This window comes from Rhinoraja longicauda, chromosome 26 (genome assembly GCF_053455715.1).
Source record: "Rhinoraja longicauda isolate Sanriku21f chromosome 26, sRhiLon1.1, whole genome shotgun sequence".
Classification (NCBI taxonomy): Eukaryota; Metazoa; Chordata; class Chondrichthyes; order Rajiformes; family Arhynchobatidae; genus Rhinoraja; species Rhinoraja longicauda.
This window is the reverse complement of record NC_135978.1, coordinates 30479638-30506922: the sequence shown is the minus strand read 5'-3', so window position 1 is coordinate 30506922 and position 27285 is coordinate 30479638. Positions and strand designations below refer to the sequence as shown.

At 49.3% G+C, this 27285-nt stretch overlaps 1 protein-coding gene across 1 annotated transcript in view; it reads left to right on the top strand.

Annotated features, from left to right (window-relative positions):
* The window catches only part of LOC144606370 (coiled-coil domain-containing 92B-like), a 51440-nt gene that overhangs the window by 1184 nt on the left and 22971 nt on the right, over positions 1–27285 (top strand). The window contains exon 2 of the mRNA XM_078422397.1: positions 11151–11296. Coding sequence (XP_078278523.1) covers positions 11167–11296 — 130 coding nt within the window. The 5' untranslated portion in view covers positions 11151–11166. The remainder of the gene's footprint in view (positions 1–11150; positions 11297–27285) is intronic.

Genomic DNA, 27285 nt, shown 5'->3' with positions numbered 1-27285 from the left:
CTCCCCTCCGCGGGGGGGTGTTTTTGTTGTACTGGGTTATTTTCTCCTTCTCCAGGAGCTTTGGAGGTGAAAGTCGAGTCCCCGCTGAGGGTTTGGTACAAGTACATCTCTGCTGCACCCCCTTGTTCCTGGCTGGGACTCCCCCCGCCCGGGGCCAGAGGTCTCAGCTTCACCGTTGACTCTGTGACCGTCTCCTGTCTCCCCACCCTCCCCCACCCTCTCCCACCCTCTCCCACCCTCTCCCACCTTCTCCTACAGCCAAAACGGTTCACGATAGCGTGACAATGTAAGGCCCATCTTACTCACCGTCGCCCCTTTGGTGCCAATGGAAGAGGTTTCATTGAAATCGGTGTTATATTTTTTAAGTTATTCACATTTTGAAGTTTAAATCTATCTCCTAGGGAGGGGGGGGGAGCCAGGAAGCATAAGGGGGGGGGGTTGGGGGGGATGGAGTGGGGAGGGAGGGGGAGAGAGGGGGGGGAGGGAGGGGGAGAGAGGGGGAGAGAGGGGGGAGGGAGGGGGAGAGAGGGGGGGAGGGAGGGGGAGAGAGGGGGGGAGGGAGGGGGAGAGAGGGGGGGGAGGGAGGGGGAGAAAGGGGAGGGGGGGGAGGAGAGGGGGTGCTGCACCAATGCAGGAGAGGTTTGGGCCCAACGAGTCCACATGGTCTAGACAAATACTAAAGGGCACAGCTTTAAGGTGAGAGGGGCAAAGTTTAAAGGAGGTGTGTGGGGGCAGGTTTCTTTCACACAGAGGGTGGTGGGTGCCTGGAACGCACTGCCGGGGGTGGTGGTGGAGGCAGATACGATAGTGGCAATTAAGAGACGTTTAGACTTTTGGATGTGTAGGAGAACAGGTGGGATATGGATTATGTGCAGGCGGATAAGAGTTGGTCTTGGCATCATGTTCAGAACAGAGACTGTGGGCTGAAGGGCCTGTTCGTGTGCTGCACTGTTCTATGTTGTGCAACTCTCTATTTCCCAGGGGCAGGATGCCTAAGAATACAGGGCATGGTTTTAAGGTGAGAGGGGAAAGTTTTAAAGAGAACCTGAGGAGATTATCTTTCTTCCCGCAGAAGGTGGTGGGGATATGGAACGCGCTGCCCAGGCGGCACGGCGGTACAGTTGCTGCCTCACAGCGCCAGAGGCCTGGGTCCATCCTGACCTCCGGTGCTGACTGCATGGAGTCTGTATGTTCGCCCAGTGACCACGTGGGCTTCCTCCGGGTGCTCCGGTTTCCTCCCACGCTCCAAAGACGTTTGTGCGGGTTTGTAGGATATCCTTGTCGTTCGGGATAAAACGGGAAGCATTTAAAATGGTGCCCAAAAAGGCACAGCAAAAATCCGTCTGACTAAAAAGCAGGAACAAGCTAAGCTCTCACGAGACTCGAAGGGCGAATGAGGACAGAAGGGAACAGCAGAGGTTACAGAAGGAGACATAGATTAACTGCAGAGCTACCGGGGATCTGTTACAGGAGATAATATGAAGAGATTGGGAGAGAAGTTGTAGAAAAAGATGGAGGAATAGAAAATAAATATATCAAGAAGTTTAAAACAAAAACAGTGCAGAGACTCACTGACTGATGTTGGGGGAGTCCAGAACAAGGGGCCACAGTTTAAGAATAAGGGGTAGGCCATTTAGAACGGAGATGAGGAAAAACTTTTTCAGTCAGAGAGTTGTGAATCTGTGGAATTCTCTGCCTCAGAAGGCAGTGGAGGCCAATTCTCTGAATGCATTCAAGAGAGAGCTAGATAGAGCTCTTAAGGATAGCGGAGTCAGGGGGGTATGGGGAGAAGGCAGGAACGGGGTACTGATTGAGAATGATTAGCCATGATCACATTGAATGGCGGTGCTGGCTCAAAGGGCCGAATGGCCTCCTCCTGCACCTATTGTCTGTTGTCTATTGTCTATAAATTGAAAACGTTGATGATGATAAGGCTGTAAATGAAAGGATGTGGTTGTAGGAATATTTTACCATTACTTTGCTTCATTATTTACAGTTTAGATTAGAGATTCAGCGCGCACCACCGGCCCTTCGGCCCACCAAGTCCATGCCGACCAGCGATCCCCGCACACCAACACTATCCTACACATACTGGTGACGATTTACACTTATACCAAGCCAATTACCCTGCAACCTGCGCGTCTTTGGAGTTTGGGAAGAAAACGAAGACCTCGGAGAAAACCCACGCGGGTCACGGGGAGAACGTACAAACTCCGTACAGACAGCGACAGAGGTCAGGATGGAACCGGGTCTCTGGCGCTGTGAGGCGGCAACTCTACCGCTCCGCCACCGTGCTGCTGTGGTAGAGCAGGGCGATAGACCAGGTGGAGGTGGCAGCGGGCATTCAGTTGAGCAATGCAGTTAAAATAATTAAAGAAAACATATTAAATATCAAAACGTAAGAATCTGTAGCCCAGATGGATTGCAACGATACATTTTCAGCAAAAGCTGTGTCTTTAAAGCACAAATGTGGATTAACGTGAGGTTGTCCATTTTGGTGGCAAGAACCATTACGGGCGGCACGGTGGCGCAGCGGTAGAGTTGCTGCTTTACAGCGAATGCAGTGCCGGAGACTCAGGTTCGATCCCGACTACGGGTGCCGTCTGTACGGAGTTTGTACGTTCTCCCCGTGACCTGCGTGGGTTTTCTCCGAGATCTTCAGTTTCCTCCCACACTCCAAAAACGTGCAGGTTTGTAGGTTAATTGGCTGGGCAAATGTAAAAATTGTCCCCAGGATAGTGTTAATGTGCGGGGATCGCTGGGCGGCGCGGACCCAGTGGGCCGAAGGGCCTGTTTCCGCGCTGTATCTCTAAATCTAAAAAAAATCTAAAAAAACAAGAAGGCAGAATGAGATGAGGAAAAACTTTTTCACCCAGAGACTTGTGAATTTGTGGAATTCCCTGCCTCAGAAGGCAGTGGAGGCCGAATCATTGGATGCATTCAAGAGAAAGTTAGATAGAGCTCTTAGGGCTAACGGAATCAAGGGATATGGGGAGAAGGCAGGAACAGGGTCTTGATTGTGGATGATCAACCATGATCATATTGAATGGCGGGTACTGGCTCGTAGGGCCGAATGGCCTCCTCCTGCACCTATTTTCTATGTATGCAAGTTATGTTGATAATTTGTGATGTTTGGGAACTGGTGGTCAGCTTTGAAACTGTGTATGGGAAGAGGTGTCGTTCAGTCCGGGCGAGGGTGATTTGGGCGATTTATCAATCCAATTAGCCTACAAACCCGTACGTCTTTAGGAGCAATTTCTCTGCATTTAACCTATCTACATACTAAAACTCTCGTTTGTTTGTTTGTTTGTTCCTGAACTACAGCCAAAACTGTACACGATAGCGCGACAATTTCAGGCCCACCTTACTCACCATCGTCCCTTTGGTGCTAATGGAAGAAGTTTCATTGAAATCGGTGTTATATTTTTAAAGTTATTCACATTTTAACGTTTAAATCTATCTCCTAGGGAGGAAGGAGGGGAGGGGCGGGAGGGGGGAAGAGGGAGGATAAGGGGGGGTTGAGGGGAATGGAGTTGGGGGAGGGGGAGGGGGGTGGAGGAGGAGAGAGGGGTAGGAAGCGGGAGAGGGGTGGAGGGGGAGTGGGTGGGATGGAGGGAGGGACGGAGGAGGGAGGGAGGGAGGGGGGCAAGGGGGGAGGGTTGGGGAGTCGGGGAGGAGAGGGAGCTGCATTAATACAAGAGAGGTTTCGGCCCAACGGGTCCACTTGGTCTAGTATCCCTCTAAACCTTTCCTACCCAAGATACCTGTCCAAGTGTCTTTTAAATATTGTTATAGTACCTGCCTCAACTACCTCTTCTGGCAGCTCGTTCCGTATTATACCCACCACCCCTTTAAACCAGGGGCCAAAGTTTAAGAATAAGGGGTAGGCCATTTAGAATGGAGATGAGGTAAAACCTTTTCACTCAGAGAGTTGTGAATCTGTGGAATTCTCTGCCTCAGAAGGCAGTGGAGGCCAATTCTCTGGATGCATTCGAGAGAGAGTTAGATAGAGCTCTTAAAGATGGCGGAGTCAGGGGGTATGGGGAGAAGGCAGGAACGGGGTACTGATTGTGGATGATCAGCCATGATCACAGTGAGTGGCGGTGCTGGCCCAAAGGGCCGAATGGCCTCCTCCTGCACCTATTGTCTATTGTCTATTATCTACAACGCCAGAGACCCGGGTTCGGTCCTGACTACGGGTGCTTGTCTGTGTGGAGTTTGTACGTTCTCCCTGTGACCTGCGTGGGTTTTCTCCAAAGACAGACACAAAAAACTGGAGTAAATCGGCAGGTCAGGCAGCAGGTCTGGAGAGAAAGAATGGGTGACGTCTCGGGTCGAGACCCTTCTTCAGCTATGCCTGCCTCTTTGTAGGGTCCGTTGAACAATCCCTGTTCCAAGCGTACACTGGCCCAATCCCCGAACTCCAGCTCCATTACATTCCTTCTCTCCACGCATGCTGCCTGTCCTGCTGCGTTACTCCAGCTTTGTGTGTCTCTCTTCAGTTTAAACTAGCACCTGCAGTTCCGTCCTACACATTGGGTTTTCTCCGAGATCTTCGGTTTCCTCCCACACTCCCCACAGTCGTACAGGTTTGTAGGTTAATTGGCTTGGTCTAAATGTAAAATTGGCCCTCGGTGTGTGTCGGTGTGCGGAGATCACTGGTTGGGCCGATGGGCCTGTTTCCTTCGGCCCACCGAGTCCGCGCCGCCCAGCGATCCCCGCACATTAACACTATCCTACACACACTAGGGACATTTTTTTACATTTACCAAGCCAATTAACCTACATACCTGTACGTCTGTGGGAGTGTGGGAGGAAACCGAAGATCTCGGAGAAAACCCACGCAGGTCACGGGGAGAACGTACAAACTCCGTACAGACAGAGCCCGTAGTCAGGATCGAACCTGAGTCTCCGGCGCTGCATTCGCTATAAGGCAGCAACTCTACCGCTGCACCACCGTTTAGAGGGGTATGGGCCAAATGCAGGCAGGTGGGACTGGTGTAGATGGGGCAAGTTTGTCAGCATGGGCAAGTTGGGCTGAAGGGCCTGTTTCCACACTGTGTCACTCTACGACACTCCCACTTGACCAGTAAAACATCTCCAGGATCAAGAGTATTTTATTGTCATATGTCCCGAAACAGAACAATGAAATTCTTACTCGCAGCAGCTCGACAGTGCTAAACATACGTAAAATCCAGAATAAACAACAATTATAATTCAGTATATATATTAAAAAAACAAGACAAACAGACAATAAATAGACAATAAAAGTGCGAAAGTCAAAAATGATGCCCGTCTATCTATATAGGAGAACGATCCCATGAATGAGTGGGTTAGCATATGATGAGCATTTGACAGCCTGTACTCGCTGGAGTTTAGAAGGTTGAGGGGGGACCTCATTGAAATGTACAGAACAATGAAAGGCACAGATAGAGTGGGTGTGGAGAGGATGTTTCCACTGGTGGGGAGAGTCTAGGACCAGAGGTCACAGCCTCAGAATTAAAGAAAAAGAGGTGAGGAGGAACCTCTTTAGTCAGAGGGTGGTGAATCTGTGGAACTCATTGCCACAGAGGGCTGTGGAGGCCAAGTCAGTGGATATTTTTAAGGCAGAGATGAGACAAATTCTTGATTAGAACGAGTGTCAAGGGTTGTCGGGAGAAGGCAGGAAAATGGGATTAGGAGGCCGAGATCAGCCATGATTGAATGGCGGAGTAGACTCGATGGGCCGAATGGCCTACTTCTACTCCTAGAACTTGCGAACTTGTAGTTCGGAGCAGTATATGGAGGTTGTAGTGTTTAACAGCCTGATGGTTGTAGTGAAGAATCTGTTCCTGAACCTGGACGTTACAGGTTTCAGGCTCCTGTACCTTCGTCCCGATGGCGGGAGTGAAATGAGAGCGTGGCCAGGGTGGTGTGGGTCTCTGATGATGCTGGCTATGTTTTCGAGGCAGCCAGTCTTTAGACTCTAGAGATACAGTTTGGAAACAGGCCCTGCGGCCCACCGAGTCCACACTGAGCAGCGATCACTTCTTACGCTAACATTATCCTATACACTAGGAACAATTCACAATTTTTACGGAGGCCAATTAACCTACAAACCTGCAAGTCTTTTGAATGTGGGAGGAAACATGAGCACCCGGAGAAAACCCACATGGTCACCGGGAGAACGTACAAACACCGCACAGACAGCACCGGCAGTCAGGATGGAGCCCGGGTCTCTAGCGCTGTAAGGCAGCAACTCTACCGCTGCGCCACTCTGTAGATCCCTTTGATGGTGGGGAGGTCAGTACCCATGATGGACCGGGCAATGTTCACTACTTTGTGCAGTATTTGTTCCTGGGTGTTAATGTTGTCGAACCAGACCGCCCCTTAATCCATGGGAATACTTGTCCTGTTGATGGTACCTAGCATTAAATTTAAATCTAGAGACACAGCGCGGAAACAGGCCCTCTGGCCCACCGAGTCCGCGTCGACCAGCGATCCCCGCGCACTAACACTATCCGACACACACTGGGGACAATTTAACATTTATACCAAGCCAGTTAACCTGCAAACCTGCACGTCTTCGGAGTGTGGGAGGAAACCGGAGATCACGGAGAAAACCCACGCAGGTCACGGGAAGAAAGTACAAACTCTGTGCAGACAGCACCCGTAGTCAGGATCGAACCCGGGTCTCTGGCGCTGTGAGGCAGCAACTCTACCGCTGCGCCACTGTGCCACTGTCAGGGGACATTGTAATGATCTTGCATCGTACAGGTATTAATATAGAAAGTATGTTGGAACAAGAGAGCAGTACTGAACTACTATCTACTCCATTTCAGTTCAGTTTATTGTCACATGTACCGAGGTACAGTGAAAAGCTTTTGTTGCGTGCTAACCAGTCAGCGGAAAGACAACACACGATTACAATCGGGCCGTTCACCGTGTACAGTGGTGGAGTAACTGGACTGGTGTGCAGAGAGATGCCCTATTGATCTGGAGACATGACATCAAATCTTGGTGACTGGAGAATTTAAAGTCAAGAAATCGGATAAAAATAAATCTGGAATAAGAAGCTGATCTCAGTAATGGTGGAAGTGGGAGATTGTTGTAATCTGGCGTGCAAATATTCTTCAGTGATGGGAGTTTGCCCAATCTGGTTTGTAAACGACTCCATTTACGGTTTAGTTTATTGTCACGTGTACCGAGGTACAGTGAAAAGCTTTTGTTGCGTGCTAACCAGTCAGCGGAAAGACAACACACGATTTCAATCAGGCCGTCCACAGTGTACAGATACATGATAAAGGGAATGATGTTTAGTGCAAGGTAAAGCCAGCAAAGTCCGATCAAAGATAGGCCGAGGGTCACCAATGAGGTAGATGGTAGTTCAGGACTGCTCTCTGGTTGTGGTGGGATGGTTCAGTTGCCTGATAACAGCCGGGAAGAAACTGTCCCTGAATCTGGAGGTGTGCGTTTTCACTCTTCTGTACCTTTTGCCCCATGGGAGAGGGGAGAGGAGGCCGTGTCACAGGGCGCCATTCCCCCATTCCCCCCTTCCCCCCATTCCCATTCATAGATGGGAAAGGTTTCGAGGGATGCGTAGGTTTTCTTTGAGATCTTGTTGTGGTTCCCTGATCCTTGAAATTAAGACAGGCGACACGGAGAATTCTTCGAGAAATTAAAAGCCTTTATTTGCAAACAACGGCTGGAACAATCAGGAAGCCAACCACCTGACTGCCCACTTAGTACATCGGGCAGTCTATGTTTATAGGATTATTCCAAACCTTATCTTCTTTGCAATACCTCATACCCACACTCCTTTCTTCAGTCATTCATTTCTTTGCAGTCACCCGTCTGACCCACCACCATTAAATCCCATTCAGTAATTTATCCTTATCTCAATGCTCACATCCCTTCATACTTCGCCTCCCTTATTTCCCTGCTAGTCCATCCCTCACATCCATTCATCACCCCAAGGCCTGTGTCTTTCCTTATCTCGCCACTATTATCTTTCATCCAAATGTAACAAGGTTACAGACAGTTGCAATGCACTAAAGTATAAAGAATGCCTACGCTGTTAAATTTTAATGGCTAATAATGATTACAGCAGTTACAATGTAATAAACTAATATACAAAATACAACAATCTTCGGTTACCTCCCACGCTCCAAAGACGTACAGGTTTGCAGGTTAATTGGCTTGGTGTAAATGTAAAATTGTCGCTAGTGTGTGTAGGATAGTGTTAGTGTGCGGGGATCGCAGGTCGGCACTGACGTGGTGGGCCGAAGGGCCCATTTCCGCGCTGTATCTCGAAGCTAAACTAAGCCAGAGTGGAGATACAACTTGACCATGTTCTAGCTGGCTGATAGAATGGGCCCATGGGGATGAATGGCCTTGCCAGAGTGGGGAGGGGGTGGGGGAGGATGGGGTTTATTGGATCAAGACGGGGAGGAAAGAGCCTTGGATGTGCCAGGCCTTTTCTTCATACTGGCAAGTTGCCCGGTGGTCTAATTGTGGACTAAAATATCAGATATCAGAGGCAAATCACAACCCAGGAACCAGGAAGGTTGCCAGAATTGATAATTTTATAATCAGAGTGGTTATGTCAGCGGTAACCGAGCCTTTGTTAAAGCCATTTCCATTTTGATGTCCCCATAAGGTTAATGTTTTGAACAAAGTAGCATTTATTTTGCTTTTTGAACTATTGGTACACGGCCTATTGAGAGAAAAGATTCAGAAAAAAAAGAAAGGCACTTGTGGAGTAACTTTGTTGTGGAGTTGTGGGTCAGGCTGCATCTGACTCCAGTTGTGGAGTTGTGGGTCAGGCTGCATCTGTGGAAAACATGGATTGGTGACGTTTTAGGTCGGGACCCTTCGACTGACTGATTGTAATCTGAAGAGCTGGTATCCACCTATCACTTGCCAGGCGTTGTCCCGTCACCATCTCTCTTCCAGCTTTCTCTTCCCCCAATACAATCGGTCTGAAGAAGGGTCCCGACCCATCACGTCACCTGTCCATGTCCTCCAGAGATGCTGCCTGACCCGCTGAGTTACTCCAGCACTTTGTGTCTATCTTCGGTGTAAACCAGCGTCTGCAGTTCTTTGTTTGTGCTGATGAATATGTGCGGTTATTTAGGAAGACATTTGTTACAAAACAGATGTCTAATCCAAATTTGTATTGAATCCATTTTCCTTTCTGAAGCTAAGTGAGGCATTAAGAACTGAAATGCCATCTTTCATATGGATGTGCAGGGAAATGAGGGATTATGGGTGACATGCAGGTAGACCAGTGATGGGCTTGGCATTGTGGGCAGAAGGGCCTGTGCCTGAGCGGAGTTATTCCAGCACTTTCATAAGTTCATAAATGATAGGAGTAGAATTAGACCATTCGGCCCATCAAGTCTCCTCCGCCATTCAATCAGGGCTGATCTATCTCTCCCTCCAAACCCCAATCTCCTCCCTTCTCCCCATAACCCCCGACACCCGTTCTAATCGAGAATCTACCTATCTCTGCCTTAAAAATATCCACTGGCTTGGCCTCCACAGCCGTCTGTGGCAATGCGTTCCACGGATTCACCACCCTCTGACTAAAGAAATTCCTCCTCATCTCCATCCGACAGGAACGTCCTTTAATTCTGAGGCTGTGCCCTCTGGTCCTAGACTCTCCCACTAGTGGAAACATCCTCTCCACATCCACTATGTCCAGGCCGCTCACCATTTTGTGGGTTTAAGAAAAATGTAAACCAGCATCTACAGTTCCTTGCATCTCTGACTCCACGGTGTGGATCTGTCCAGCTGAGACGCTTTTAGTTTGAGTCTTAGCTTGTTTTAGTTTAGTTTAGAGATACAGCGCAGAAACGGGCCCTTCGGCCCACCGAGCCAGCACTGACCAGCGATCCCCGCGCACTAACACTATCCTACACACACACACACACACACGGGACAATTTACACTTATACCAAGCCAATTAACCTACAAACCTGTACGTCTTTGGAGTGTGGGAGGACACCGAAGATATCGGAGGAAAACCCACGCAGGTCACGGGGGAACGTACAAACTCCGTACAGACAAGTACCTTCCTGCAGCATCCTCTAGGGCTCGGAGAATGCGACTGTGGTTTTGTGCATCAACCAGTTTCTTTGGTCATTAAAGGACCCAAGAACCTGGAGAACCTCAGCAGGTCAGGCAGCATCTCTGGAGAAACGGAGTAGGTGACGTTTCAGGTCGAGACTCTTCTTCAGGCAGAAGAGGAGGAGAAATTCTTCAAAGTAGGCATACCTGGTGGAGATTTCGCAGAAAAATGGTGCAGTAAAATGTAGACACAAGGAACTGCAGATGCTGGTGTACAAAAGAAGACGTAGAGTGCTGGAGTAACTCAGCGGGTCAGGCAGCATCTCTGGAGAACATGGATAGGTGACGTTTCACAGAGTGCTGGAGTAACTCAGCGGGTCAGGCAGCATCTCTGGAGAACATGGATAGGTGACGTTTCTGGACGTAAAGTGGGGGGGGGGGAGGGGGATGGGTAACAAACCTGGGAGAGGGGAGGGGCAGGACAAGGTGTGGCAGGTAATAGGTGAACACAGGTGGGGAGAGAGGGGGTTTGATGGTCTGATAGTTGGAACAAAGGCCAGAGATTAAAACAGGTGTGAGATAAAAGGATTTAACAGCCGTGAGTTATGAAGCCAGAGGAAGGAATGGAGAGGGAGGGGAATAGATTCGAGTCCAAGTGGGCCACATGGACAGGGGGGAGGATTAGGGGGAGAAAGCAGGGGGGGAGGGGTTGTAGAGGTTACCTAAGACTGGAAAATCCACTGGAGAATTTGTGCGGCACAGTGGCGCAGCGGTAGAGTCGCTGCCTTACAGCGCCAGACACCAGGGTTCAATCTTGACCTCGGGTGCTGTCCTTACGGAGTTTGCACGTTCTCCCCGTGACCGCGTGGGTTTTCTCCGGGTGCTCCGGTTTCCTCCAAAACTCCAAAGACGTACAGGTTTGTAGGTTAATTGGTTTTTGGTAAAAGTTGTAACTTGTGAGTGGGATAGTGTTAGTGCGCGGGGATCGCTGGGCGGCAGGCCCGGACTCGCTGGGCCGAAGGGCCTGTATCTCCGAAGCCTGAAGTCACAGCTCGATTGCCTGGTCTGTTCATTAACCGACTTTCCATCCCCGGTCACAGACGCTGCCCGGTAACCATGGAGATGGCGTCGCTGAAGCGGCAGCTGCATAGCGTGCAGCGCAACGTGACGTTCCTGAAGGGGGAGCACATGGAGCTGCTGCATGGTCTGCACATGGAGATCCTGCAGCTGCAGAAACGCTGCACTGGTGAGTGTCTGCTGCACCACTCTGGGCCGCCAGCAGGGGGGGGGGGGGAGCAGCCTGCGGGGGGGGGGGGGGGGGGGGGAGTGTCTGCTGCTCCACTCTGGGCCGCCAGCATGGGAGGGGGGGATAGCAGCCAGGGGGAGGGAGAGGGGGAGGGAGAGGGAGAGGGAGGGAGAGAGTGGAGGGGAGTTGGCGAAGAGAGGGGAGGGAGGAGAGAGTGAGGAGGGGGAGGGGGGGGCGGGAGAGAGGGGAAGGGAGATGGGGAAAAGAGGGGAGGGAGAGAGGGGAAGAGAGGTGAGCGGAGGGGGAGGGGGAGAGAGGAAGGAGAGGGGGGAGAGAGGGGAGAGAGGGGGGGAAGAGAAGAGGGAGAGGGGGGAAGGGGACAGGGGGAGGGAGGGGGAGAGGGAGAAGGCACTAAAGGTTGTTGCTTTCCGCTCTGTGTTTAGCTTTGCTGACGAAGGCAGAATCGCTCAGTGAAACAACATCTTAATTTTTTTAATTGCCCGGCCCCATCTGCCACAGTGTTGGTTGAATGATACTTTAATGTCGCATGTACCTAGATACAGTGAAATGCTTTGTTTGCATGCAACCTAGGCAGTACGTACACAAGTGTCGCCATGTGTTCATAAGTTATCGGAGGAGAATTAGGCCATTCGGCCCATCGAGTCTAGTCCGTCTTTCAATCATGGCTGATCTATCTTTCTCTCTCAACCCCATTCTCCTGCCTTCTCCCCCTAACCTCTGACGCCCGTACTAATCAAGAATCTATCTGTGGATCGACTGGGCTTGTATTCACTGGAATTTTGAAGGACGAGAAGGGATCTGATAGAAACATTTAAAATTCTTAAGGGATTGGACAGCCTAGATGCAAGAAAAATGTTCCCGATGTTGGGGGAGTTCAGAACCAGTAGTCACGGTTTAAGAATATGGGGTTGGCCATTTAGGATTGAGAAGAGGAAAAACATTTTCACCCAGAGAGTTGTGAATCTGTGGAATTCTCTGCCACAGAAGGCAGTGGAGGCCAATTCACTGGATGTCTTCAAGGGAAAGGGAAATCATGCTTGACTAATCTTCTGGAATTTTTTGAGGATGTCACTAGAAAAATGCACAGGGGAGAGCCGGTGGATGTGATGTACCTTGACTTTCAGAAAGCCTTTGACAAGGTCCCACATTTGAGATTAGTGGGCAAAATTAGAGCACATGGTATTGGGGGTAGGGTACTGACATGGATAGAAAATTGGTTGGCAGACAGAAATCAAAGAGTGGGGATAAATGGGTCCCTTTCAGAATGGCAGGTAGTAACTAGTGGGGTACTGCAAGGCTCGGTGCTGGGACCGTAGCTATTTACATTATACATTAATGACTTGGATGAAGGGATTAAAAGTAACATTAGCAAATTTGCAGATGATACAAAGCTGGGTGGCAGTGTAAACTGTGAGGAAGATGCTATGAGGTTGCAGGGTGACTTGGACAGGTTGTGTGAGTGGGCGGATGCATGGCAGATGCAGTTTAATGTGGATAAGTGTGAGGTTATCCACTTTGGTGGTAAGAATAGGAAGGCAGATTATTATCTGAATGGTGTCAAGTTAGGAAAAGGGGACATACAACGAGATCTGGGTGTCCTAGTGCATCAGTCACTGAAAGGAAGCATGCAGGTACAGCAGGCAGTGAAGAAAGCCAATGGAATGTTGGGCTTCATAACAAGAGGAGTTGAGTATAGGAGCAAAGAGGTCCTTCTGCAGTTGTACAGGGCCCTAGTGAGACCGCACCTGGAGTACTGTGTGCCGTTTTGGTCTCCAAATTTGAGGATTTTGTTCTCGATGGGCCGAATTTGAGAATATTCTTGCTATTGAGGGCGTGCAGCGTAGGTTTACTAGGTTAATTCCCGGAATGGCAGGACTGTCGTATGTTGAAAGACTGGAGCGACTAGGCTTGTATATACTGGAATTTAGAAGGATGAGAGGGGATTTTATTGAAACATATAAGATTATTAAGGGGTTGGACACGTTAGAGGCAGGAAACTTGTTCCCAATGTTGGGGGAGTCCAGAACCAGGGGCCACAGTTTAAGAATAAGGGGTAGGCCATTTAGAATGGAGATGAGGAAAAACATTTTCAGTCAGAGAGTTGTAAACCTGTGGAATTCTCTGCCTCAGAAGACAGTGGAGGCCAATTCTCGGAATACTTTCAAGAGAGAGCTAGATAGAGCTCTTAAGGATATCGGAGTCAGGGGGAGAAGGCAGGAACGGGGTACTGATTTTGGATGATCAGCCATGATCATATTGAATGGTGGTGCTGGCTCGAAGGGCCGAATGTTCTACTCCTGCACCTATTTTCTATGTTATCTCTGCCGTGAGAATATCCATTGACTTGACCTTCCTTCCTGCTCCTACATGACCATTGCCGCCTGGCTCTGCACCAAGAGTGCTGGAGGCCCAGTGGGAGAGTAGTCTTGCAGTGATCTCATCCAGCTCTCTGATACCGCCCGCCTGCTGAAACCGCATCAGTGGAGGGCAGGGGAAGAGGAGACAGTCTGTCTGATGGAGCGGCCATTAGTCGACTCCATCGATCGCCCAGCTCCCTGCAGCAGAGAACTCTGGGAATAGATTAAAAATAGACAGGGCGGCACGATGGCGCAGCGGTAGAGTTGCTGTCTTGCAGCGCCAGAGACCCGGGTTCGATCCCGACTGCAGGTGCTGTCTGCACGGAGCTTTTACGTTCTCCCCGTGACCTGCGTGGGTTTTCTCCGAGATCTTCGGTTTCCTAAAGACACACAGGTTTGTAGGTTAATTGGCTTGGCGTAAATGTAAGTTGTCCCTTGTGTATGTAGGATAGTGTTAGTGTGCAGGGATTGTTGGTCAGTGCGGCCTCTGTGGGCCGAAGGGCCTGTTTCCGCGCTGTATCTCTTTTTTAAATTTTTTTAATTTAAAATATCTTATTTAAATTTTAACAGAACCCATACGTTATACATTTTACATTCCTTAGTAAACAATAGTCACTGACCTATAACTTCGATTATACACGTATTGTTCTGTATTTTCTCCCCTCCCCCCCACCCCCCCCACCCCCCAGTTCAAAAGAAGGAAAAAGAAAAAGCAGAAGAAAGAAAGAAAAAGAAAAACCTGGAGTCCTGAGGGAGTCACTTCCGAGTAGTTTCTTTTTAAATTCTTGTTAGGTATCAAAGCAATCCTGAATTTAACTACTTCCTATTCTTAATCCTAGCTTTGCCATGAATGGGTTCCACACCTTCAAAAAGAAGTCATATCCATTTCTCAGATTATACGTTGCTTTTTCTAATGGGATACAACTCCGCATTTCTGCATGCCATCTTTCAAATCTTATTTCATTTTGTTCTTTCCATGTGACCGCAACACACTCTTTCCATGTGACCGCGCTGTATCTCTAAACTAAACTAAACTGAACAAAGTGCTGGTGTAACTCAGCGGGTCAGGCAGCACCTCTGGAGAGAAGGAACGGGTGACGTTTCAGGGTCGAGACCCTTCCTCAGACTAGGTTAACTGGGTGAGGTTAGGCAAGGCCTGATCGCGGTTGGGGTCAGGGGAGTGTGATATCCCACCCCCACCCCCTACACAGCGTTGAGGCTGAGAACTGAAACACGAAAGATGGACACAAAATGCTGGAGTAACTCAGCGGGTCAGGCAGTATCTCTGGAGAAAGGAAAAGGGGGACGTTTTGGGTCCCGATGCTGCCTGACCCGCTGAGTTACGCCAGCCTTCACTTTTTTACCTCACGTCCACTTAATGCGTATTCATTTGTTCTGTATCTCTCCATGTCACCTGTCCGTATCCCTCGTTCCCCACTCCCCTGACTCTCAGTCTGAAGAAGGGTCTCGACCCCAAATGTCACCTATTCCTTGTCTCCAGAAATGCTGCCAGACCCACTGAGTTAGTCCAGCTTTTTGTCTATCTTCGGCCTCCCCTCAACCTCTGGTGTTGGAGAGAAAACAAATCCGAGTCTATCCATCCTCTCCCTGTAGCTGAAACCCTCTAATCCAGGCATCATTCTGATAAACCTCCTCTGCCCCCTCTCCAAAGCATCTCACATCCTTCCTGTAATGGGGATCTGTAAAGATCTTATCAAAACGTATACGATTATTAAGGGGTTGGACACGTTAGAGGCAGGAAACATGTTCCCAATGTTGGGGGTGTCCAGAACAAAGGGCCACAGTTTAAGAATAAGGGGTAGGCCATTTAGAACTGAGATGAGGAAAAACTTTTTCAGTCAGAGAGTTGTGAATCTGTGGAATTCTCTGCCCCAGAAGGCAGTGGAGGCCAATTCTCTGAATGCATTCAAGAGAGAGCTAGATAGAGCTCTTAAGGATAGCGGAGTCAGGGGGTATGGGGAGAAGGCAGGAACGGGGTACTGATTGAGAATGATCAGCCATGATCACATTGAATGGCAGTGCTGGCTGGAAGGGCTGAATGGCCTCCTCCTGCACCTATTGTCTATTGTCTATTGAACAGAACTGCACGCAATACTCCAAATGCGGCCTAACTAAGGCCTAACATCGTGACTTCCTGACTCTTATATTCAATGCCTTTTTTACCAATTAATAATTCCCCAGAGTTACGCAGACTTCTGCAGAGACTAATTAACCTGCAGACCCATGGGATGTGTTTAATTTAGTTTTGAAATACAGCGTGGAAATAGGCCCTTCGGCCCACCGAGTCCATCCGATCACCGCATACACCAGGACTATTCGACACATCCAGGGACAATTTACAGAAGCCAATTAGCCTACAATTCCTGCACATCTTTGTGGGATGTGGGAGGAAACCGGAGCATCCGGAGAAAACCCACGTGGCCGCAGGGAGAACGTACAAACTCCGTGTGGATGGCACCCGCAGTCAGGATGGAACCCGGGTCTCCGGCGCTGTGAGGCAGCAGCTCTACCGTTGTACCGCCCTTAGTGCAGGGGAGGTTAACCGGAATGATGCCTGGATTCGGGGGGATTCGCCTCAGGGAGAGGTTGGGGCAGAGTTGGACTGTTTTCTCTGGAACGGCAGATGTTGAGGGGGGGACTTTAGAGATACAGAGCGGAAACCGGGCCTTCGGCCTACTGAGTCCCGACCGACTAGCGATCGACTAATGGATTACTCTAGCACTATCCTACGCACCGGGTTCAATTTACAATTTTACTGAAGCCAATTAACTTACAAACCTGTACGTCTTTGGAGTGTGGGAGGAACCTTTGTACATACAGCAGCCGTAGTCAGCTTCAAGCCCAGGTCTCTGGCACTGTGCGGCAATAACTCTACCCATGAAGGATGATATTATAGAGGTGCATAAGATCGCGAGTGGCGATTAGTGAATGGCCTGGGTAGAGTAGATGCGGAGAGGATGTTTCCACTAGTGGGAGAGTCTAGGACCAGAGGACACAGCCTCAGAATAAAAGGACGTGCCTTTAGAAAGGAGATGAGGAGGAATTTCTTTAGTCAGAGGGTGGTGAATCTGTGGAATTCATTGCCACCGAAGGCTGTGGAGGCCAAGTCAGTGGATATTTTTTAATAGGCAGAAATAGATAGGGCGGCACGGTAGCGCAGCGGTAGAGTTGCTGCTTTACAGCGAATGCAGCGCCGGAGACTCGGGTTCGATCCTGACTACGGGTGCTGCACTGTAAGGAGTTTGTACGTTCTCCCCGTGACCTGCGTGGGTTTTCTCCGAGATCTTCGGTTTCCTCCCACACTCCAAAGACGTACAGGTTTGTAGGTTAATTGGCTTGGTAAAATGTAAAATTTGTCCCTAGTGTGTGTAGGATAGTGTTAATGTACGGGGATCGCTGGGCGGCGCGGACTTGGTGGGCCGAAAAGGCCTGTTTCCGCACTGTATATATATGATATGATATGATATGATTCTTCATTAGTACGGGTGTTAGGGGTTATGGGGAGAAGGCAGGAGAATGGGGTTGGGAGGGAGAGATAGATCAGCCATGATTGAATGGTGGAGTAGACTTGATGGGCCGAATGGCCTAATTCTGCTCTGATGATTTATGAACTTATAAGAGGAATAGATAAGGTAGATGCACAGAGTGTTTTACACAGGGTAGGGAAATCAACAACCAGAGGTCATATGTTTAAGGTGAGAAGGGAAAGATTTAATAGGAACCTGAGGGGCAAGTCTTTCATACACAGGGTGGTGGGTAAATGGAAGGACCTAGCAGAGGAGGTAGCTACGGCAGATAGGATCGCAATGTTTAAGAAACATTTAGACAGGTACATGGATAGGACAGGTTTCGAGGAATGTGGGCCAAGCACAGGCAGGTGGGACTCGTGTAGATGGGACATGTGGGTCGTTGTGAGCAAGTTGGACCGAAGGGCCTGTTTCCACGCTGTCTGACTGGAGACAACAACGTTTAATTGTCATATGTACCAACAACAAACAGATTGATGAAATTCTTACTTGCTGCAGCAGGACAGGCATGCAAACTGAATGGTCACAGATAAAATGTAACTTTAAAAAATCAATACATTAATAGCCCTAATTCTGGTGAAAAACGTAGAAACATGGAAAATAGGTTCGGCCCTTCGAGCCAGCACCGCCATTCATTGTGATCATGGCTGATCGTCCACAATCAGTAACTTGTGCCCAACTTCTCCCCATATCCCTTGATTCCACTAGCCCCCAGTATCATGGAGCCACCAACACATCGTCTGGCCAGACCAGGCCGACCTCTGCAACTCCGACCCAGTGCCGCTGCCAGGACAACGGACCTTTATGGCCAAGCTGAGACAAGCATGTGGTATAAATAGACAATAGACAATAGGTGCAGGAGGAGGCCATTCGGCCCTTCGAGCCAGCACCGCCATTCAATGTGATCATGGCTGATCATTCTCAATCAGTACCCCGTTCCTGCCTTCTCCCCGTACCCCCTGACTCCGCTATCCTTAAGAGCTCTATCTCGCTCTCTCTTGAATGCATTCAGAGAATTGGCCTCCACTGCCTTCTGAGGCAGTGAATTCCACAGATTCACAACGCTCTGACTGAAAAAGTTTTTCCTCATCTCCGTTCTAAATGGCCTACCCCTTATTCTTAAACTGTGGCCCCTTGTTCTGGACTTCCCCAACATTGGGAACATGTTTCCTGCCTCTAACGTGTCCAACCCCTTAATAATATTATACGTTTCGATAAGATCCCCTCTCATCCTTCTAAATTCCAGTGTATACAAGCCTAGTCGCTCCAGTCTTTCAACATACGACAGTCCTGCCATTCCAGGAATTAACCTAATAAACCTACGCTGCACGCCCTCAATAGCAAGAATATCCTTCCTCAAATTTGGAGACCAAAACTGCACACAGTACTCCAGGTGCAGTCTCACTAGAGCCCTGTACAACTGCAGAAGGACCTCTTTGCTCCTATACTCAACTCCTCTTGTTTAATTTTGGAGTGGAAAGGATACAAGATGGCGTCTAAAACGTGGAAGCTCCTCTCTAGGGACTCAGTGTGGGCTACAATCTTACACTTAGCGTGGCTGTGCCTAATGTACAACAGGATTGGCACTGAACTGAATGCAAAAAAATAATGTCATTGTACTTGGGGACAAGTGACAATGAAGTACCATTGAATAATTTAGGGTGGCAATTTATTTCGATCCCGACTGCAGGTGCTGTCTGTACGGAGTTTGTACGTTCTCCCCGTGACCCGCGTGGGTTTTCTTCAGTTTCCTCCCACACTCCAAAGACGTATAGGTTAATTGTCTTGGGTTTGTATACTTGGTATAAGTGTAAGTTGTCACTAGTATGCGTAGGATAGTGCTAGTGTTCGGGGATCACTGGTCGGCGTGGACTCAGTGGGCCGAAGGGCCTGTTTCGGCGCTGTATCTCTAAACTAAACTAAAATTGAGCTTCTTCCAAACAACCATGTGGGTCTGAACACGACAAAACACTAACCTAACTCTGAACTGTGTTCCTCGAAGGACTTTGGGCCCTTTTGGCCCAAATGGCCTCACCTTTATTCTAAGACTGTGGCTCCAGATCCAGGGGCCACAGTCTTAGAATAAAGGGGAGGCCGTTTAAAACTGAGGTGAGAAGGAACTTTTTCACCCAGGGGGTTGTGAATTTGTGGAATTCTCTGCCGCAGAGGGCAGTGGAGGCCAAATCACTGGATGAATTTAAGAGAGAGTTAGATAGAGCTCTGGGGGCTAGTGGAATCAAGGGATACGAGGAGAAGTTGGGCACAGGTTACTGATTGTGGATGATCAGCCATGATCACAATGAATGGCTCGAAGGGCCGAATGGCCTCCTCCTGCACCTATTTTCTATGTTTCTATGTTTCTATCTCTACACCAAACTAAACTCTACTTGTGACCCTCGGTGGAAAGGAGATTGCTTGGCAATGCCGCACTGAATCAGCATTGCTTCTTGCTTCTCGGCTCATTCCTGTCTGTACTCGATGTCAGTCAATAACTTACGGGCAGCTTAGCTCATGCTGTGCTCTGGAGTTCACATTACCACCGCACTACCTTGAGAATCTGATGACTTTGAAAGCCTGCCGTCCTCCCTGGCTGAAATCGGAGAACTTTCTTGGAAGCACTGATTTCCCCAGAGCTCGTGGTTCAGTTTAGCCCGGGAGCAAGACTCTGTGCAATCATCCTAAATGCTGGGCCATCTCAGCGGGACAGGCAGCATCTCTGGGGAGAAGGAATGGGTGACGTTTTCAACGGCTTCAAGGTCTTTTATTGTCACGTGTACCAATTAAGGTACAGTGATATGCGAATTACCATACAGCCATACGAAAAAAAAGCAACAAGACACACAACTACATAAAAGTTAACATAAACATCCACCACTGCGGATTCCTCACTGTGATGGAAGGCAATAAATTCTAAGCTTCTTCCCGCTTTATTCTCCCGCGATCGGGGCAGTTGAACCATCTGCAGCTGGCGATCGAAGCTTCCGCGTCAGGGCCGTCAATAGACAATAGACAATAGGTGCAGGAGGAGGCCATTCGGCCCCTTGAGCCAGCACCGCCTTTCAATGTGATCATGGCTGATCATTCTCAATCAGTACCCCGTTCCTGCCTTCTCCCCTGACTCCGCTATCCTTAAGAGCTCTATCTAGCTCTGTCTTGAATGCATTCAGAGAATTGGCCTCCATTGCCTTCTGAGGCAGAGAATTCCACAGATTCACAACTCTCTGACTGAAAAAGGTTTTCCTCGTCTCAGTTCTAAATGGCCTACCCCTTATTCTTAAACTGTGGCCCCAGGTTCTGGACTCCCCCAACATTGGGAACATGTTTCCTGCCTCTAACGTGTCCAACCCCTTAATAGGTCGAAGCTCCTACAGCTTGGAGCTCCTGAAGTCGGTCCCTAACCAGGGGCTGCGAGCTCCACGATGTTAAAGTCCACAGGCTCCGGCAGTTGGAGCTACGAGGTCGATCCCTGGCAAAGGGATCGCGAGCTCCACGATGCTAAAGTCCGCAGGCTGCCGCGGTTGGAGCTCCCGAAGTCGGTCTCCAGCAGAGGCTGCCAGCTCCTCGATGTTAGTCCGCAGTGCGGACGGAGATTTTAAAAAAGTTTCCCCCAACCCCCCCCCCCACATAAAAGAAGCTAAAGAACACTAAAACATACATTTAACACGTACTATAAACAACAGAGAAGAAAGGGACAGACAGACTGTTGGTGAGGCAGCCATTGCTGGCGCCACCCGGTGGGGGTTTTGGGATCCGAAGAAACGACTCGACCTGAAACGTCACCCACAGTGAGGTTTGGAAAGTCTGACATGGGCAGGACCTACACAGTGTGAGAAGGAACTGCAGATGCCGGTTTAAACCGAAGACAGACACAAAATGCTGGAGTAACTCAGCGGGAAAGGCAGTATCTCTGGAGAGAAGGAATGGGTGACATTTTGGGTCGAGACCCTTCTTCAGACCCATACAGTGAATGGTAGAGCTCTGGGGAGTGGGGGGGAGTGTTGTCGAGCAGAGCGATCCAGGAGTCCAACTGTATAGTTCCTTGGAGGTGGGTTCACAGGCAGATAGGGTGGTCAAATAGGCTTTTTGCACATTCATTGAGAGTATTGAGTGTAGACGTTAGGAGGTCATGTTGCAGTTACGTAAAAAGGTGATGACGCCACATTTAGAGTATTGTGTTAGATGAAAGATATTACCAGGTTGGAAAGGGTACAGAGAAGAATTACAAGGACTCAAAGCTGTGAGCTATAGGGAGAGGTTGAGTGGGCTGGGACTCTATTCCTTGGAGCGCAGGAAGATGAGGGATCATGAGAGGAATAGATCGGGTAGATGAACGAGTCTCTTGCCCGAAGAAACCCGAATCCTCAAATGGTGACTGCACCTCTTTCTAAGTTCATAAGTTCCAGGAACAGAATTAGGCCATTCGGCCCATCAAGTCCACTCCGCCATTCAATCATGGCTGATCTATCTCTCCCTCCTAACCCCATTCTCCTGCATTATCCCCATAGCCCCTGACACCCGTACTAATCAAGAATCTGTCAATAAAAATACTCAATGACTTGGCCTCCACACCCGTCTGTGGCAATGAATTCCACAGATTAACTGCCCTCTGACTGAAGAAGTTCCTCCTCACCTCCTTTCTAAAAGAGCGCCCTTTAATTCTGAGGCTGTTACCTCTGGTCCTGGACTCTCGCACTAGTGGAAACATCGTCTCCACATCCACTCTTATCTGTGCCTTTCATTATTCTGTAAGTTTCAATGAGGTCCCCCCTCATTCTTCTAAACTCCAGTGCGTACAGGCCCAGTGCCGACAAACACTCATCATATGTTAACCCACTCATTCCCGGGATCATTCTTGTAAACCTCCTCTGGACCCTCTCCAGAGCCAGCACATCCTTCCTCTGATGCGGGGCCCAAATTTGCTCACGGTACTGAACAACTTCATTCCTGAGGTAATCGACCACTTCTGGTCTTTGCGTTGGAAGAGTTTCGGGAGCTTTGTGTCAGTGTACGGTTATATTGACCGTATATTACTTTGTCAGAGAGTATTAGAAGCTGGAGGCAATGTAGGAGCTTATTGAGTCCATGCCAAGTGCAAAATAAATACTTCAGCTAATTTTCCACAGCCCTGAGCTTAATTACTTCATCAGTTGGGAAAACAGGATGAGGGGTGGCAACTAGAGTTTAATTTAGATAAGTGTGAGGTGTTACATTTTGGGAAGGCAAACCCAGGACAGGACTTTCATAATGAACAGCAGGGCCTTGGTTAGTGTTGTAGCAGGTACCAGCGCAATGTTTAAGAAAGCAGATATTAGCGTAACGTTCAAGAAACATTTCGACTGGCACATGGATAGGATAGGTGTAGAGGGCATATGAGCCAAACGCAGACAGGTGGGACTAGGGTAAATGGGTCATGTCGGTCGGTGTGGGCAAGTTGGGCCAAAGGGCCTGTTTCCAAGCTGTGTGACTCTATGACTAGAGCAGAGGGATCTCGTAGTACAAATGCATTGTCCCCTGAAAATGGCGTCACAGGTAGATTGGGTGGTAAAGAAGGCTTTTGGCACGTTAACCCTCATCTGTCAGGACATTGAGTACAGACGTTGGGACGTAGAAACGTAGAAAATAGGTGCAGGAGTAGGCCATTCGACCCTTCGAGCCAGCACCGCCATTCAATATGATTATGGCTGATCATCCAGAATCAGTACCTTGATTCTGTTAGCCCTAAAAACAATATCTAACTCTCTATTGAATTGGCCTCCACTGCCTTCTGTGGCAGAGAATTCCACAGATTCACAACACTCTGGGTGAAAATGTTTTTCCTTATCTCAGTCCTAAATGGCCTACCACTTTTTCTTAAACTGTGACCCCTGGTTCTGGACTCCCCCAACGTGGGGAACATTTTTCCTGCATCTAGCCTGTCCAATCCCTTAAGAATTTTATATGTTTCTATGAGATCCCCTCTCATCCTTCCAAATTCCAGTGAACATAAGCCCAGTCAATCCAGTTGTACAGTTGTACAAGTTGTTGGTGAGGCTGCAGTTAGAGTATTGAGTTGATTTTTTTTTTGTCAACCTGCTGGGGAGAGATGCCATTAAGATGGAAAGAATGCAGAGAAGATTTAGCAGGATGATGCCAGGACTCGAGGGCCTGAGCTACACAGAGAGATTGAGCAGGCTAGGACTTAGTTCTTGGAGTGCAGGAGGCTGAGGGGCGATCTTAGAGAAGTGTGTAAAATCATGAGGAGAATTTATGGGTCTGATATATTAGTTGAAAAATATATTTTTCCCGGGATAAGAAAATCAAGAACTAGAATTAGTAGGTTTCCAGACAACACTAGAGATGGCTGGGACTCTAGACTGTGAGGAAGGATGTCTAAGCATTCAGCGGGATATACACCGATCAGCCAAAACATTATGACCACTGACAGGCCCAGTGAATAACATTGATTATCTTGTTACAATGGCACCTGTCAAGGGGTGGGATATATTAGGCAGCAAGTGAACAGTCAGTTCTTGAAGTTGATGTGTTGGATGCAGGAGAAATGGGCAGGAGTAAAGACCTGAGCGACTTTGACAAGGGCCAAATTGTCATGGCCAGACGACTGGGTCAGAGCATCTCTGAAACGGCAAGGCTTGTGGGGTGCTCCCGGTCAGCAGTGGTGAGTACCTACCGACAGTGGTCCGAGGAGGGTCAAACCACAAACCGGCGACAGGCAGGGTGTTGGGCGTCCAAGACTCATCGATGCGCGAGGGCAACGAAGGCTATCCCGTCTGGTTCGAACCGACAGAAGGTCGACTGTGGTACAAGTCACAGAAAATGTTAATGGTGGTCATGGGAGGAATGTGTCACAATACACAGTGCATCGCACCCTGCTGCGTATGGGGCTGCACACGGAGGACCAACAGCATATTCGGCGGGTGGTCATAATGTTTTGGCTCATCAGGTCAGAATGTTTTGGCTGATGTTAATGGCAAGGACCTTAACCGCATTGATGTACAGAGCGATCTTGGGGCCCAAGTGCACAGCTCCCTGAAAGTGGCATTTCAAGTGGTAGAGTGGTCAAGGTGGCATAAGGTGTGCTTACCCACTTTGCTCGGGGCTTTGAGCACAAGAGTCAGGAAGTCATGCTGCAGCTTTACTGGGCTTTGGTCAGGCCGCATTCGGAGTATTGGGTGCAGTTCTGGTCGCCCCATTGCAGGAAGCTGGTGGGGGCTTTGGAGGGGGTGCAGAGGAGGTTTACCAAAACGCTGCCTGGATTAGGGGGCATGAACTATAAGGGGAGGGAGGTTGGACAGACTTGGACTGTTCTCTCTGGCACGCCGGCAGTGGAGGGGAGACCTGGTGGATAAAACGACGAGGGTCACAATCTTGTCCCCAGCGTGGAAATCGCAAAGACTGGAGGGCAGAGCTTCAAGGTGAAAGGGGCAGCGTTTAGAGGAGGTATGCGGGCAAGTTTCCTACGCAGAGGGTGGTCGGTGCCTCGTACGTACGCACTGCCTGGGGTGGTGATGGAGGCAGATACCTTCGTGACGTTTAGGAGAGTTTTAGGTAGGGAATGGAGGGGCACAAATCATTTGCGGGCAGATGAGATTAATTTGGCATTGTGTTCAGCTCAGACATTGAGGTCCGAGGGGCCTGTTCTTGTGATGCACTGCTCTACGGATTGTGCTCTAACCACCTGTACAGGTTTAAGGTGAGAGGGGGAAGATTTAATAGGGACCTGAGAGGTAACATTTTCATACAGGGGATGGTGGGTGTGTGGAACTATTTTAGGCAGGTACATAGAACATAGACCATAATACAGTACAGCACAGGTACAGGCCCTTCAGCCCACAATGTCTGTACTGAACATGGTGCCAAGACTAACTGCACGACCCATATCCCTCCATCCCCAGCACATCCATTTGCCTTTCTAAAAGTCTCTTTAAATGCATCAGATAATTTGTTTGTTCCATTTGAAGCTGTTTGTTTCTTCACTGCAAATGTCTACGCTCTGACCTCCAGAGGACAATGGATGGTGACTATCCTTGCGGTAACCAGACGTTTAGCTGAGGTTATTTTAGGTTAGTTTATGGTCAGTTTAGTTTAGAGATACTGCGCGGAAACAGGCCAACCCAGTCCGCGCCGACCAGCGATCCCCGTACACTAACATTACCCTGCGCACTAGGGTCAGTTTACAATCTTTAACAATACACTACAATATATCTTTATTGTCATTGTACAGGGGTACAACGAGATTGGGAATGCGCCTCCCATACGATGCAATAAATCAATTAGCTAGTCAGTAAAAATTTATACAACCCAGTGAAACAAAATTAGAAACAGATTTAAAACAGTATAAAGTTCAAGTAGATCTGTGCCGGTTCACTGTGCGATGTGACCATCCGGCTTAGCAGGACCGGTTCATAGCAGCTATGGCCCTGGGGATGAAGCTGTTCCTGAGTCTGGAAGTGCGGGCGTAGAAGGCCTTGTATCGTCTGCCCGATGGAAGGAGTTCGAGCAGTCCTTAGCAGGGGTGTGAGGAGTCTTTGTGGATGCTGGTGGCTTTTCTGAGGCATCGTGTGTTGTAGATGCCCTCCAAGGCTGGTAGCTGAGTTCCGATGGTCCTCTGAGGTCTATGGACTACCCGCTGAAGAGCTCTCCTCTCTGCCAAGCCAATTAGCCCACAAACGTGTACATCTTTGGAGTGTGGGAGGAAAGTGGAGCACCCGGAGAAAACCCACGCAGGTCACGGGGAGAACGTACAAAGACAGCACCCAGGGTCAGGATCGGGGGTGGGTCAGGATGGAACCCGGCTCTCAGGCGCTGTGAGGCAGTAGCTCTACTGCTGCGTCACCGTGATGCCCCAACGTCAAGCTTTTTGTGTCTCTCTGCAGTCCCTTCCTAAACTGGAGTAAAGTTGATAATTGCACCAATCCTGCAGCGGCCACTTCAGCATTGAGCAGACCGGGGCTGAATCTCAATGCCATCGTCCCTCTCCCCGCACTGTCTTCACAAACACTCATCCCTCACCCTCAGCCACCGCCTTCATGAGTCAGGCATTGAGATTTACACACGCAAAGGCTGAGCATTATCCTTCCTTTATTCACAAAATGCTGGAGTAACTCAGCGGGTCAGGCAGCATCTCAGGAGAGAAGGAATGGGTCGAGACCCTTCTTCAGTCTGAAGAAGGGTCTCGACCCAAAACGTCACCCATTCCTTCTCTCCTTAGACGCTGCCTGACCCGCTGAGTTACTCCAGCATTTTGTGAATAAATACCTTCAATTTGTACCAGCATCTGCAGTTATTTTCTTACATTATCCTTCCTTTGTTCCGTGGGGGGAAGCCAGCCGACGATTATCGGCCCCTGCTGCTTTATGAGGAGGCTTGTGACTGGAATGCATCATTGCCTCTCCCAGCTCCTGCCCCCTCGTCAGTCCCTGTGCAGTGCAGTGCAGGTTGAGATGCAATGATAACGTGAGTCCTGCCGCATGCTGCAGTTATACAGTGCAGAGAGATACAGACCAGATGCGGTCCCTTCGGCCCTCCGAATCCATGCCCACCATCAACAACTCATTGACGCTAATCTTAAATGAATCCCATTTTAATCTCCCAATAACCCGAGTGGCGCAGCGGTAGAGTTGCTGCCTTACAGCGAATGCAGCGCCGGAGACTCAGGTTCGATCCTGACTATGGGTGCCGTCTGTACGGAGTTTGTACGTTCGCCCCGTGACCTGCGTGGATTTTCTCCGAGATCTTCGGTTTCCTCCCACACTCTAAAGACGTGCAGGTATGTAGGTTAATTGGCTGGGCAAATGTAAAAATTGTCCCTAGTGGGTGTAGGATAGTGTTAGTGTGCGGGGATCGCTGGGCGGCGCGGACCCGGTGGGCCGAAGGGACTGATTCTGCGCTGTATCTCTAAATCTAAAAAAAAATCTAACCCGAGTGTGGCGCAGTGGCACAGCAGTAGAGTTGCTGCCTCACAGCGTCAGAGACCCAGGCTCGATCCTGACCTCGGGTGCTGTCTGTGCGGAGTTTGCACGTTCTCCCTGTGTCTGCATGGGTTTCCTCACGCACTCCAAAGACG